The sequence below is a fragment of the Pogona vitticeps genome, chromosome 2 (genome assembly GCF_051106095.1).
Source record: "Pogona vitticeps strain Pit_001003342236 chromosome 2, PviZW2.1, whole genome shotgun sequence".
Taxonomy (NCBI): domain Eukaryota; kingdom Metazoa; phylum Chordata; class Lepidosauria; order Squamata; family Agamidae; genus Pogona; species Pogona vitticeps.
Window position 1 is genome coordinate 278,305,960 of NC_135784.1, and position 15,968 is coordinate 278,321,927.

At 38.6% G+C, this 15,968-nt stretch overlaps 1 protein-coding gene across 2 annotated transcripts in view; it reads right to left on the bottom strand.

Moving 5' to 3' along the window:
• Nucleotides 1–2,228: 2,228 nt before the first annotated feature.
• The window catches only part of TBCA (tubulin folding cofactor A), a 40,829-nt gene continuing 27,089 nt past the window's right edge, over nt 2,229–15,968 (bottom strand). For both annotated transcript variants that reach the window (XM_072992676.2, XM_072992675.2), the window contains exons 2-4: nt 13,536–13,641; nt 5,748–5,834; nt 2,229–2,546 (exon numbers count right to left, since the gene is read on the bottom strand). In XM_072992676.2, the coding sequence (XP_072848777.1) occupies nt 2,466–2,546; nt 5,748–5,834; nt 13,536–13,641 (274 nt within the window). In that variant the 3' untranslated portion in view covers nt 2,229–2,465. The remainder of the gene's footprint in view (nt 2,547–5,747; nt 5,835–13,535; nt 13,642–15,968) is intronic.

Here is a 15,968-nt window from a genome sequence, read left to right on the forward strand (position 1 = left end):
AAGCAAATATATGTATGGAAAAAGTGAAATATCTGACAAATTAATTTATTAAACAGACATTCAAAAAGGGTTATATCCTGCTATTAAATGGGAAGACAGCTGTAACTCATGGTCTCAGTGGGGTAACAAGCAGTTTAAATCACAGAAGGTGTCATAATTAATAGGAAATGCTTCAAAGACTTTACCATATCAGGAAAGAATTAAGAACATTCCTTTCAGGTACACAAATTTGTTTGAATTTTTCCTTCTTCTTAATCATCGGTGTATGTGTGCGCGCGCGTGTGCTATGGGCCAAAAGACAGTTAGCATATGTTTTAAATAATACATGAAAGACAGAGATAAGTATTTTTGAGGACATGATACCACAATGAGTGTATGTGTACTAGGGAGGAGCAAGCCAAATTATTACAAGAAACAAATACTGATGATTGTTCAAATTCAGGAGCTGAAATTTGTTCAGTTGTGACATTTATAGTAAGAATTAACTACAGAATGGATATGAGCAAACCATTTGGACAATTAATTTCCCACCACACTGCTGGGAAAGAATTTTAACGACAAATCTGGATATAAACATGGATCTGAAAAATTAATCTAAACAAAAAAGACTAGGGGAGTTCCTAAGGAATTTAGAAGAAACGAAATCATTCTAAAAATATTAGAATGCATAAAGTTACAGAAATAGAAGGCAGCAGTAATGTGGCAGGTCTCCTAATGTAACAGTTTATGCAGCTTCTTACAAATGTAAGCCATTCTACTTAGTGTTTTGTGTGGCCCTCTTATGAAGGGAGAGACTGTTATTATGTTAGTCCTTGGTGATGAAAGTGAGGAAGTTGGTTCAGTTAAGCAGGCAATTTGTTCATCAGTTAAGTAGCACTCAACGTATTCTAAACTGTGTTACACTCTCTTGAAAAGAACAGGTTTATAATATGTGTAATCACAAAGCTCTCTTTCTTAAGGCCTGAGTGACTTCAGTGGCAGGGTGCCTTTTAGACATTTTGGATGATACACCTATTGCAATCAAACTTAGACAGAGATAACCTGTCTGAGTTACTATATATTGGTACATGGATTATCATAATGTTTTACTTGCAGAGTTACCTTTGAAGACAGTCCACAAACTTCAATCAGGCTGCTTGCTGAAACTGGCCATTTCAAACATTACTTCCGTTGTGTCACCCTACACTGGTTTCTGTTCAGTCGCTGAAAGAATGCCTTATCCAATGCTCCTTTTTAAAAATATATTTTTATTTTGTTGGAAGAATATACTGTTTATACTAAATGTCAAACATTCAGCATCAAGAAACGAAACCACAAATAGGAATAGGAGCAAAGCTTGCTATTAGTTATTTTAAAGTTCTCATGGAGACACTTATAGTTCCAATTGACCAGAATTATCCAAAAGGATTATTCCATATACCAAATACCCATGTATTTGGGGCACTCCTCCAATCTTCTCTCTTTCTCTGTTGGATAAGACAGATTCGATCCAAAGCACTTCACAGCTCTCTTATGCTTATCTTGTGTCTCAGTTTCTCAATCAATGTGAAATATCCCACATCTTTATGGCAGATTGATAAGATTGTCTTCCAAGACTCTTCTCAGGATGTCTACTGACCATAATGGTGTCATGGCCGGATACCAGGGGAAGTTTTCAATGTAGCTGCCTTACTTAACAGAACACCCTCATCAGAACGACCAATCTGGTGTCCTCATTAGACACAAAGCTAACACCTTCATCTACTAGTAGGTATTTAATCTTTAGTTTGCTGACTTCAGTTCTGCTGCTGTTTTTTTTTAATTATTATTTTAATTCTAAAGTCAACTGTATTACTGTGGGGTTTTATAATTATAAACTGTCCCAAGGGCATCTGCTTGTTGGGAAGCATATATATATATGATATTTTAAATAAAATTAAATATCTTGTACTTGTGCTACTGGCCTACACATGGAAATTGCAACGAACTAGAAACTCAAGAATAGCTTACTCAGTCCATTAACAGGTACGCACAAATTAGGTACTGGCAGAAAACTGGCATGAAATATCCAAAGGAATGGCCATGCCATGCCTAAGTTTTGCTACATCTGTAACAGCAGCCAGCAGGGATGTCATTCCTTCTGTAACACCTCCATCTGATGGACTACTATAGGCGGAAACACCAAGTTAATATTGTCGGGGCTGAATACAGCTACCATTTATAATACAAATCATTAGAAAACTGCTCTCTTGGTTTACTTCATTTTTTTTAATTTGTAGTTTGTAGTATGATGACACAGTTTTCAACAGGGTTTTCCAAAAAATCTAAAAGAGAGAAAGGGACTACTAATTTGCTATGCATAAAATATAGTTTTAGCACACAATCATTCTTAACACTACTCAGATAAATACAGCAATGGCCAAACATTGGTAAAGAGTGACAATGGACCCAATACTGAGACATATATGAAGTACTCAAAACTCAGTCTAAGCCTCTAACTTTATTGATTCCAGTACTGAGAGTGCATCTTTATATTCTTCGGCTTCTTCCAATTCTTTTTCATTTTCCTGAAATTAAACAAATTAAAAAAAGGACTTCACTATTTTAATACCATGAGGCTTTACCTTTGCCCCTGAAATTCACTAAACATATAACCATCATATTGTAAACAGTCAACCTTTCTGAAGTGATACTTGGATTTACAACACACCAATTGGTTAAATTAAGGAGGCCTTTTCACTTCAGTGTCAAAACATTTAATTTTCTGAAATCATGTTTATGCAGAACTCTGCTTTGAAATGAAATTGTGTGAATATTTTGTCTGTAATTTCTTGTGCTACAAGGTATAATTTGATGAAAAAACACTGGATGCAAAATAGTTGCAAGGAACAACAGAAAGCTGAGAACTGAAATTCCATTTTTAACTGAACACATTTGTTGATCATTTCCTGTTTCGCAGTGGTTCCACTAATTATTGTTTGGCTTTTGGTCTATGTTACCCCACAGAAGTCTACTTTACCCTCTCTCATGCTGTTTATCATCTACAATAATGGATGCAAAATGTGCCCAATGGGATACATGCAGCCCCTAGCAGTCTAAATGTACCCTGCAACATACCTTAACCACTGAGCTATCCAGCCAGCTCAACATACCTATACAAATCGTTAAATATATATTATATGTATATATTTGAGGATCTGTGTATGTTGAGCTGGCTGGATAGCTCAGTGGTTCAGATATAGTTGGGGTTACCTTCAGATTTGCTAGAGGCTAAATATATATATACAGTATACCGTATATATTTGATGACGTGGTTAACTGTTGAAAGATTATCTTTGCGACTTGGTTATTTCTGCACATGCTAATTTGCGGCATCCAACCCTGATATGATAAACTGTTTCTTTAAGATTCATAAGCCCTACATACTTCACTTATACCTTGCTTCATAATTAATTTTGGACAATATCTTGTTCAAATAACTTGCTCCTAGACTGCACACATGAATCCGTCAGTTTCAGTCTGAAGGTGGCATATCAGGTAACTGGGTACATTCCTGTTCTGTGAAACTTCCATTAATGCAGGTTGGTTCTCATTTATAAGTTGCAATACTGATTGTCCTTTATCACTTTCTACTATCATCTGATGAAGCAGAACTATGCTCCCATGGAAATAATTTCCAAGTTTGACTATTTGAGCCATACAGAGATTAATTAGCAAATAAAGGTGCTCTATACATCTTTGGATAATAGAACTGGTGTTTTGTCAGGAAGACTTGGGTTTTCCTATTTAAACCATCACGATCACTGTACTTCCAGTCAACAATTCCAAAACAATACTACAGTGGGGTCTCTGCTTAAGAACTTATTCCGTATTGGAAGGTGGTTCTCAAGTGGAAAAGTTCTTATGTAGAATCTGCATTTCCCATAGGAATGCACTGAAAACCATTTAATCTGTATCTGCTCTTTTCCATCCATAGAAACTAATGGGAAGCTGCTATTCTGCCTTCTACCACTAGAGGGGGATATTTTTTTCTTTTTTTCCCTTAGGTCAGGGAACAGTGTTAAAAGCACTTCTGACGAAGCTAATTTTGAAGCAATGGACTGAAAACCAATTAATCTGTTCTGGCTGTTTTTTTGTTATGTAGAGGTGCGTTCGTACATTGAAGCATTAGTTCCCATAGGAACTAATGCAAAGCTGGTTAATACGTACTCTACCACTAGGGGGAGAACTTTTTTTAACCTAAGATGACCTAAGGTTAAAAAAAGAGCAGGAAAGTTTTTTTTTCCTGTTCTTATCTTGGATTTTTGTTCTCAAGTAGAAGCAAAATTTAGCAAATGGAGCTGTTCTTAAGTGGAATTGTTCTTAAGTAGGGACGTTCTTAAGTAGAGACTCCACTGTATTCTAAAAGAATATGTTACGTAATATTGGAGTTGCCAAGCTATTAATAGCAATTTTTCCTTGTTTTGAATACTGTTTTCGCTCTATAAAAGTATTTGTTCCTGAATACCAATTTAAGTTCCTTATGGTTTATACAGTGGTGCCCCACATGATGACGATAATCCGTTCTGGGAAAATCGCTGTTTAGCGAAATCGTCGTCATGCGAAATCAGTTTCCCCATTGGAATGCACTGAAACCCGTTTAATGCGTTCGATTGGGGAAAATACCTTGCTGTCCAGCGAAGATCACCCCTGGGGAGCCATTTTGTGAAGTGCCAATCAGCTGTAAAAATGGCTGCCCTGCGAAGCATGGTTCCGGAAAAGACAGGACAGCCATTTTGCAGAGCCAGAAAAATCGTCGTCTTGCAAACAAACAGTTTGCAACACACGGACCTAATCAACGTCAAGCGAAAATCCCCCATTGGAATGACTGTTTTACGAATCGCTATAGCGATCGCAAAAAGTCATCCTAATGCGGATTTGTCGTTCAGTGGGGTCGTCCTCTTGCGAGGTGCCATTTACACATTTTTGTAAATGCCTAGATATCCATTGATTTTCTGGTCCACTAAGCATTAAATAAACTGTTTATTGATAAGCTCATAATTGCTGCCCTCTAAGAATTTTTCTTGTTTGATGTGGATATCAGAACATTTATCAACACCAAAATTATTATTATTCATCAACATAATTTACACATTTTGTTCAGCACACAGAGGGTAACTATAAACCTATGAGTATCTCTAAACTACAGTTTATGCTCATCTACATTTCAAGCTAATTGGAGTCTGATTCTATCATTCTGGATGATGGGAGGACTGCTACAGAAGGGAAGATGTGTACTGTACTATCCCATAATAAGGTGAAGTGACTGCTTAAGTGTTATTTGTTGCTGTTTATCCCATCCATTCTTAGGATGGTATAAACAGTTTTCTTCCCACTCCGAGTTCATCCTCACAACAATATGGTGATATAGGCTGATGAGAAATGTGATTAATTCAAAGCTTCAAAGCCAAAATGTTTAATCAACTGTGCAGGAGAGGCAATTTTTAATGCATGATTGAAAATTAAAGACATGCTTTGGCCAGAAACCATTTGTTTGGATATATTACTATCAGATAAAGTTTTTTTAAGATTGCCTTTCCTTCTAAGGATGAGTGGCAGTTTAATTTTTTAAAAAACTTACAGCTTCCTCCAGAACTGTAGAGATATCAACACTGAGATTTGGGTAATAAAGAGTTGCATATAGGATTAATTAAAGTTGCAGCTTGATAAAACAAATAAAATTAATTTGACAACCCCACATAAATTATTTTTTCCCATACTGTACTTACTAATAGCTGAGCAAGATCTGCACGTGCAGCTTCTAATCTGCGTTGGCAATCTGGAATCATCATTCGTGATTCTTGCAAGACTTCAGTCTGCAAAATGGAAGGTCATGAAGTACATAAACCACTCATGTTAAAACAGAACTTTACGATTTTGTACTAGCTGCTTAAAATTACTAACACAGAGTGAAATGTAGACTTAGCAATACACAGAATATAATATTGCATTAGAGAAGCAGAACCAGAGAATTCTTTTTTATAAGGAAAACAAGAAGTGTTAAAAAGCATTCCATGAAATATTTGCTTTAAAAAAAACTATTTAATATAAACTACTTCCCCTGCTGTCACAGCTTCGTCCAAAATGGGATCAGCTGGTTATATAAATATCACCTGCTTCTTTTGGGTAATAAATAAAAACAGTGTTCTGATAATACCACACAGAGATAATTACAGCATGAAAAAAGTTATTGAGTTATTGATCACATTGTATGCTCACTGCAGGAGGTTCTGACTAAGAGAAAAAGGTAAAGAAAAATGAAAAGCAAAGACCAGCAGGGTCGTATTTTTGATGCTTATCATGCATAAAAAGTTATTACTCATTCTTGGACTTCATTTTAGGAAAGAGATTATTCTCACCATGCTTTTTGAGCAAAATTACCAATGTGGCACCCCACTGAATTTGAACATCTTGCATGCATTTCTAAAAGACAATTTTGTAATTGCACATGAAGTGACCATATTTATTTCATGGGATATTTTAAGTTTCAAATTCATGCACTAAAAAGATGGTGCAAACACTTACTTCTATCATGCATTCATACCTCTTGGTTAGAAGTGAACATCAATTAGCAAATCTACTAAGCATCAAGATTCTTACAGAAATTATAGTTTTTATGTACTATTAATACAATGCAAAAGGCATTATTATAAGTATGCACAGATATGACAAGAATGTGGTCCACCTGTGGTTGGGATGTAGGCAAGTTAAACTTCTGGTGAAGATCAGAAAGACTAGCTCGTTTTGTCTGTTTAGTCATGTCCGACTCTTCGTGACCCCATGGACCAGAGCATGCCAGGCCCTCCTATCTTCCACTGCCTCCCGGAGTTGTGTCAAATTCATGTTGGTTGCTTCGCAGACACTGTCCAGCCATCTCATCCTCTGTCATCCCCTTCTCCTCTTGCCGTCACACTTTCCTAAAATCAAGTTTTTTTCCAAGGAGTCTTCTCATGAGATGGCCAAAGTACTGGAGCCTCAGCTTCAGGATCTGTCCTTCCAGTGAGCACTCAGGGTTGATTTCCTTTAGAATTGATAGGTTTGTTCTCCTTGCAGTCCAGGGGATTCTCAAGAGCCTCCTCCAGCACCACAATTCAAAGGCATCAACTAGCTGCTTACCTGTAACTGTAGTTCTTGAATCAATCATTTGTGATTCACAGAACTGGGTTTGTTCTGCGATTGCATGAAGACCCTCTGAAACATTCTAGAGCCTAAAAGTCCACACTCATTCCACTGTGCATGCTCCCCACCCTGTAGCTAACCTTCAGTTCCTCCAGTCTGCTGCCGATAGAAACATGGACTTGCATAGCAGACTGAGGGGAGGATGGGCTAAGAACTACAGCTACAGGTATGCAACATTTGAATCACATATTTGGGTGATTGATAAACTTGCTTATCAGATGATGGGATGTCATGACAACACAGAAAAATTACTGCTCTGCTAAATGTAGCATCTAGTTTTGCTCTGATGTCCAGTCTGTAACACTTGACGGATGTCAAGGGCTGTGACCATGTTGCTGTTTTACATATATCTCTCAATGGAATTACTTTAAGAAATGCTGTTAAAGCAGCAACTACCAAGTTGAGTGCACTTTTAAAATTGTGGGCAACTGTTTCTTTGCCCTTTGGTAGGCTAGGGTTACAGTATTCACTATCCATTTGGACACATGTTGGGACGTGACCTGTTCAACCTTTCCAAATCCTTGGTAGCTCAAAAATAGTCTAGAAGAATTTCAGAACTGTTTAGCTCCAGAAATGTTAAAGGCCAAACACTGTGAACATCTAGGATATTTTGCTAATACAGAAATTGGAGATAGAAAGAATGTAGGGAGTATCAGAGGTTGGTTGTGGTGACATTCTGAAATCACCTTAGGTATGAAAGACAACTCAGGAACATTGTCACTTTGTCCATAAAGAATTGCAGAAAAAGTGGACTGCACTGAAGAGCACATTGCTCACTAGCTCTCACTACTGACATGACCACAACTATGAACATGGTCTTTGTAAATTAATAGGTTGGAAGTTGCCATAGGCTCAAATGGTGGCTTTGTAAGCTGATTAAACACTATAGTAAGAGACCACTGTGGTAATGATCTAGCATCTGGGTACATGTTTCTCAGACCCTTTGAAATATCTTTTGAGAGTCATACTGTATATCTGAAAAAATGTGATACATCAGAACCATGACCTTGATGTGCTACTATGGCTGATAAGTATACTTCTAATTAGAAGTGGGACATGTCACTTTCTTTCAGGCGTAATAAAGAATGCAAGACATTATACAGCGTGGGAAGAAAGTAAGGCTTGTCTCTTGAGTTAGAGAAGAATATGAATTTTGTCCATTTATATTTGTAGTTCAGCATAGTGGATGGACAGCTTTCTGAGCTCTAACTAGGATTATCTGTAAGATTCAGTGTCGTAAATTCTCCATACTATTAACCTAAGTGAGGCTAGATCTGGGTGACAGGTTCTTACATTGCTTTATCAAATCCAGTCTTATTGGCAGTTGATAAATGTCCACTGCCATCTATCTCAAAGTTGTGAACCAAGCCTGATGTGGCCAACATGGGGCAACTAGTATCACCTTGGCCTTGTCTTGGCGAAGCCTTGCTACTAATCTATGGAGCAGTGGGATCAGAGGAAAGTGGTAGATTAGCTTTTTTGAACAATGTGGCATGAAGATGTCTATGAGTGAATTCTTTCCCCAGCCTGCCCATGAGCAACACTTTTGCATTTTCTGTTGGATCTGTTTACAATCGGGTCCATTTTTTGTTTGTCCCAGCAGGTGCAAATGTCTGGGAACAGTTCCCATTTGTGATCCTGTGTTCTTTGTCCACTCAAATAACTGACTATATTGTCCTTTCCTGCCACATGTATTGACACTGGGAAACACATCAGTCAATGCACCATTAGCACAGTTGGACTGCCAGGAACAGGAGAGACATGGAGTGCATTCCACCCTGCTTGTTTATGTAGTACAGAGTGGTCCTGTTGTTTGTGACCCCTTGTGCTGGTTTGCTGAGATAATCATTTCGAATGTTTGGAAGGCCTTCCTTATGATCAGCACCTCAAGTTTGTTTATATGTTATATTTTATTCCACAGAAAGTCGTGAATCTTTATGTAGTGTCCCTGCCAATGAAGGAGCAGCTGAAGTGATAAGTTCAGGTTTGTCTTTCCCCCCAGTATCATCTACTTTACCCTTTTCTTTTGTTTGAGACCATTGTGGCTTGGAACTGAGGGTGTGTTCCATAGTGGATGGATTTTTTTAGCTTTAGCCAATCTCAACGTTGAAGGCTGCTGGTGGTGCCTTTGGTTCTGACAGGTTTCAGGTACTAGTGCCCCTGTAGCTGAATTCTCCCTTGGCTTACGGCTCGTAACTGGTGTCAGTGATGGAGACCGAGAAGCTGAGGAGATGGAGGCTGATCTTTGGTCCCAAGAAACTGAAACTTCAAAACTGATGGCTCTCTTTTGACGTGGAAGACCTGCTCCAATGTGTAGATATGAGAATTGGGGATCTTGAAATCAACCGAGATGGTAAACGTATACTGTATCATGTTGTAAGTAGCAAGATTCCTTCAGTTTGGGTGATCTCATAGCTGAAAACTGATGGTTGCACTTCAGTTCAAGTGACTAAGTCATAAACCAATGTTTATACTTCAGTTTAGGCGACCAAGGAACAAACCGAGAGGATGGGTGATCAGCATGATGAGATGGGCAACGAGATCTCTTAGATTCCGGAGACCTGGGAGCCAAAGCTTTATGAAGTTGCTTCATTTTAGGTAGCATGTCCTTTGGTTAGAGAGATTCCAAGTTTCTGTGCCCATGAGGCCAATGTTAGAAGGACCTCACAATGGCAAGTAGGGAGGCAAGAAACAGTGTGGACCCACTTGCATATCTTCATGTACCCCAATAGTCATAGAAGGATGCTGATGGGAAATGCCATTACAGCTCACGATAAAACTGTGGCATAACATCAAAATAGTATGGTGCAAGATGCCTAGTCTCCTTAGTCAGACCACTGAGGATGGCACAGGAATTGGAAGAAGTAGGGCAAGATGCCACATGACACAGGGGCAACTTTTCCATTTGTGTTTCTTTCGGGCTTTCCTGAAATGGTGAAATCTTACTCAGGGTGCTCTCGGTGAGCTCACTTCACTCTAGTGAGTGGCTAAAAGTGAGTGAAGCTGCATGGATTTTTAAGATATGACTTCATCTGCAGCAGATCTGAGGCATACCAAGTGCTTATGACCTTTACTTTTTTTCCAGAGCAGAATGGTGACTAGGTGGAGACTGAAAAGTCTGTGTTTTAAAAACAGGTTTCTGCTGGCTCTTAAATTTCATAGGTTTTTACTTGGTTTCCATCTGCTTTGTCTGACAGTCTGAAATGGTTGATTTCTTTCTTTTTCCTTCAACTGAGGACAGCACCAATTTAGGCACTGACACTGACATCAAATATCTGTCCTCGATGTTGGGGCTGAGTTTGCTCTGTAGAGCCTGTGACTTGCAATGGAATATTGGAAGGCTCAGCAGATGGAGACTCCAAATGAATTACCGCCATAAGTACCTGCTTAGATGGAGCTTTATAGATCAGGATTGGCAGAACTGAAGTGGCCTGGCTGGTGATGGTGCTAACCGCTTTTAGAGATTTTTTCCTAAAGATAAAATTTCAACCAAGACTGTCTATCCTTTTGTAAATTTTCTGCAGATTTGGCAACTATGACTCTGGTGCCCATCACTCAGGCAATAAAGGCATGTAAGAGTGCCTGTTGGTGAGGGGAATCTTATTGGAAGAAGTGATACACTTCTTGAATTGACCTGCTGAGGCCATAAAAAGGCAGGAAGGAAATGAAACAATGACTGACAACTTTTTTAAAAAATTAGGTAAGCAAAGACTCAGGAAGGAGACAAGAGAAGAGAGGACCAATGAAGAGAGGTAAGAACTATAGATAAAACTATATACAAATGTGAAGGAAACGTGAAGGCTCTAAGAATGCTCCCAAGCTGCTACATCAGTGGTGGCTGAAAAGGAAGTGAGGATTAGCTACATGGTGGGGGGCATGCGAAGTGGAGAGTGTGGACTAACAAACTCTTTTAGACTCAAGAATATTCCAAAGGTCTTTGTGCAGGTAGAGAACAAACCCAAATGTGTGATTCACAGAGATTACAAAGAAGAACACCTTGGGACACTAAGTCCACTGCATCCTCTCTAAGGTTCTATAAAAGCCTTGGGTGTGGCGCAAGAGCTACAATGGGAGAAGGAACTTAGGCAAACACAGCTTGTACAACCCTTTGCTTTAATAAGCTCATTCCACCAGATTCTTGCAGTCCCATTTACATGTCACATCCCAGGCTTTTCTTAAGGGTTTTCTGACCTTTTCAGAAGCAGGAGGAGCTTCAAAGAGGACAAAGGTAGAATTCCCGTTGTAAAAGTGTCCTTGCATTAGTGCACCACTAGATGCAATTTAATGTAGTCCACATCTTATGAAAAAGCCCAGGGAAACCCATTTTTAAACAACACAAATGGCTTCAGAATTAACATCCTTCCAAGACCACCGAAGTAAAAAAAATCTCAAGCTACACATATTTTTCTGAAAGAAGTGGCATAGACTTCATCCAAAAATACACCCAATGAATTTACAATGACTTTAAAAGGATAAACTTGCTTCAATATTCTATTTTAATATGTTCTATAAGAATACTGTGCAGGTATGCAATGAAAATTGCATCTAATGTAACAAATAGAAGTAAAGAGGAAGTAGCTTTTGACTTTAAAATACGATGGTACCTTGAGTCTTTTAAAAATGCTTTTTACTGGAAGTAATTTTTTTTAAAAAGATATAAATAGTTGGTAAGGCCATCAGGAAGGGCCTCTAGAAATTAATTATGAAAGTGTTCGGCCAATATGTGGCAGCCCTGAAGAAGAAAGATCTTAAGGCCTGCCTGAACACCAAAGCTGAAGGGGCAAAATGAAGGTTGATTGGCAGGTTGTTCCAAAGAACGGAGGACACTGCTGAAAAGGCTCTGCCTCTTGTGTATGTCGACCTTACTAGTTTTAAAGGCAAGCAATCCCTCCACCCCGGCAGATCTGAAAATATGGATAGGATTTTAAGGGTGGAGGTCACTGGTTCTTCAGACAACCTGGTCAAAATATATAATCATATGCACAATAATATGCATGTTATTATGCATCATAAATATGCAGATTGAGCTTACAAATAACAGCTCTTAATATTTCAAGCAGAATTTGAGTTATTGATTTGGGAAGCATGACTAAGTTGCATCTTGCTCATTATAACTAGATATGAGGAAAAAACTTTACAGTCAGGGAGTATCAAAATTAGATACAACTGCACTAATGCCATAAAGGTATTGGGCACTCTACATTAGGCAGATCAACCCCCCCCCCCCATCAACAGCCTTTGGGTAGAATTTCCAAATCAAGGCAGACTCACAACAATGGTTTGTAAGAAAAAAAGTGTGCAAGTGCATGCTTGCTCACCATTTCCACAGTTTAACTGTTTTTTAAATTTTCATAATAATCTAGCAAGGACTGACTTTCATTTCCCCCTTGAAGAGCTAGAGAAAAAAAATCCATGGTTGCTCTCTGTGGTTATTAGTCAATATGCTGGGGGGTGGTATCAGCTAGAAACCCAGCTCCTGCCAGGGTTCATGTCTCACAATAAGCAAACCACTGAACAAACTCAACAGTTTGGCTTGCCATGTCATTATAACCAGCCCAATGTATGGACATACCGTTGTATGTATTTAAAGTTATTCCTGTATACTGCACAGCTTTCTTTATAGGATATTAGATTACCATATTTTTCACTCTATAAGACACACTTTTCCACCCCCCCAAAAAGGGGGGGAAGTGTCTGCGACTTATGGAGCAAATACTGTAAAACAGCGCTCCCCAGGGCCCGGGGGGATGGTGGGAGGAGCCTCGGAAGGGTCTGAGAGAGCCTTCCAGGACCCTTTGGAGGCTCCACCCACCCACCCACCCCCACGGGGCCAGCCGGGGTGAAACCGCGACCTTCCAGGACCCTTCTGAGGCTTGGAAAGCCTCAGAAGGGTCTTGGAAGCTGGTGATTTTGCCCCCGCTTATCCCATGGGGGGCAGGGGGAGCTTCTAAAGGGTTCAAGAGTGCCTTCCAGGACCCTTTGGAGGCTCCCCCCACACCCCACAGGGCCAGTGGGGGCGAAATCGTGACTTTCCAGGACCCTTCTGAGGCTTGGAAAGGGTCCTGGAATCTGGCAATTTTGCCCCTGCCAGCCCCGTGGGGGGGGGGGGAGCCTCCGAAGGGTCCTGGAAGGCACTCTTGAACCCTTCTGAGGCTCCCCCACCCCCGCGGGCCCAGCGGGCTGAAATTGCCAGAATATTTTTTCCTGTTTTCCTCCCCTAAAAATGAAGTGCATCTTATGGAGCAAAAAATTACTGAAATCCAATAATTTTGGAAGGGGACTCTTGTGTTTAATGTTTAGATTAAGGGGAAATGGTACAATCAGAGGGACGTCTTTACCTGCTTTTTAATTGAATAGTCATCTGGATCTTCAGTTTTCATTTTCTCAATCTTTTCTTCTTGTTGTTTTGCTTCTTTTTCATACATAATCTTTTCTTTTGCCAAGCTGTACATAAAAAGTTAGAATTGTGACCATTAGAATACACAAGTTTTCCTAACTGAAAGTTACGCATATGCTAATAAAATAGAGAAATTTATAAATATTGCTGCCATTACACTGTGTACCTTTTACATGCATGCTGCTTACACCACTCAATGTTTAAAATGTTTCACTGTTCACTATATTTCACTTTTCATTACATACCTTAAAACTATATATAACTGGATCCAAAACTCTGGTTAGACTCAAAGATAGCCTTTGTCTGTGGAAATGTGGATTTTTTTCACCCTTGAGAAAACTTACCCCCTTCCTCATACGATTATCACAAACGATATTTGAATAATTCCTCACTTTTAGAAAAAGTTTACCAATCAACATGGGAGTCTATCTGAAAAAGGAAACAGGAACTTGAAAAAAGAAACTCAAGGAACCCGAATCCTAGCTATCATTTTCCCAAGTAATATTTCTCACTCCCACTGAAGTCCAAAATGGAGAGAATTGGAATGCCTAGACTGGACTCAAGTATCTAACTCACTGACAATTATCAAGTTGTACAATTTAGAGAAAAGACCACAGCTGGTGCACAGCATTCTTTGGTTGCACAGTCTTGGTGCTTCAAAATCACTGCTAAATCTGGTTGCCCAGATGACATTCATTCTTCCAACTGTTTTTATGGGCTACATAAAAATACTTTGTCCAGCAAATTTTGTGTGGACACCTAACAGCTTGATTGTTAAAACCATTATTTAAAAAACCTCCACCCAGAAAAAAAGAGCCATAAACACCTTATTGTCAAAACTAAAAGCTCAATTGTCACAAACTCAAGAGTTACCTAGATTAGCATATTTTAAACTTTTCTCAGTATTTTAACCCTTATTTTAAACCCCAAGATGAAACACTAAGAATGGGGACAAGAATGCTGCCTCAATTTTAATTATTAAATTAAAATCCAGAGATAAAATTATGATCTGAACCATGGCACCAGAATTTTTTTAACTCTGCACTATCCAAAGAAATCTTACTGCATTTCCCCCAGAAAATCCTGAAAGTTCTCTTTTAATCTCTTCAATATTCACATTCTACTCTTGCAGAGCCATGCTCACTCCAATGCACTAGATCTAGATTTGGGGACTATATGGGCAGGTATAGCTCTTCTACTGTTTCCTCAACTGGTCAATTAAGTACAACAACTAATTAAGCGGAAAAGCAGAATTTTTTGCTCTCTCCTAAAGACATGCCAGTTTTTCCCTATCTTTTATGAAATTTTTGCTGATCTTGAACTATTTTGATCCTACCTCCCTGCTTTCTTTTGAAGACCTATATTCTTGAAGACTAAGAGAGAGTATTTTAGATAGCCTTCCTTCTGGCCTATTACAAGCAATGTGTCACCATTTTGAAAACTTTGTGAAAAGCATTTCTCGTCTTGGTACCATAAGAAGAAATGTGCTCATTAAATACAAACATGCCTACTAAAATTGATCTGCTTCCTTTCACTCATATTTATTAATCCTTACCCCCTTGGTTTCAAGTTTTCTCCTCCTGCACTTCAATTGAAAGCGTGAACACTTGGTTCCACTCCACCACTGCCAACCAATTCTTTCATCTGCAATATCACCACTTCCAAACTGCCAAGCAAACCAAAATGTTGCCTTATCCTCTTTAATCCTCCCTTCTCTTTCCCATAAGTGGGCAAAAATATGTATTTTCCTGTTAAGCAAGTTATTCAGCATACATACGTTCTTGCCTACATGTTGTTTATTTGCATTTGTAGAACCACTAATATCCATCGTGATCTTATGTTCCTGTTAACACTAAAAATTGATGTTCTTGTTTAAATGGTTTCAAAATAAACTGCTTGACCAGTAAAAAGCCACTTGAATAAAATAAACCATTGAACTGTTTTTATGCTGAAAAGATGGTCGTCCTTCTTTCAAATATTGTGTGTCTGACTTCTTAAGCTCCCTAATATCAACATGCCTATTTTCAAATGGTACAAAAAAGCTTACTGCTGAAACATTAATTCCATATATTTAGAGTGCACATATATAGCGGCACACATGACAGTTGGTATCTTGTGCACAAAGCCATGAACAGCTGTACCATCATTTAATGGTATCTGCATGAAAATATTTGTGTAAAAATATATTAAGAGAACACTACTTCTACTTTAAAACCTTATTTATCAAGCAGTATTTTTCTGCCTTGGTTCTGGAGTTGTATGGATTGTTTTATCTCCCTCTCTCTCTTTCTTTCTTTTCTAAAAAGGAACCAAGATACAATATTAAACAATATTTTAAAAGAAATAATATTGAATAATATTTAATATTAAACAA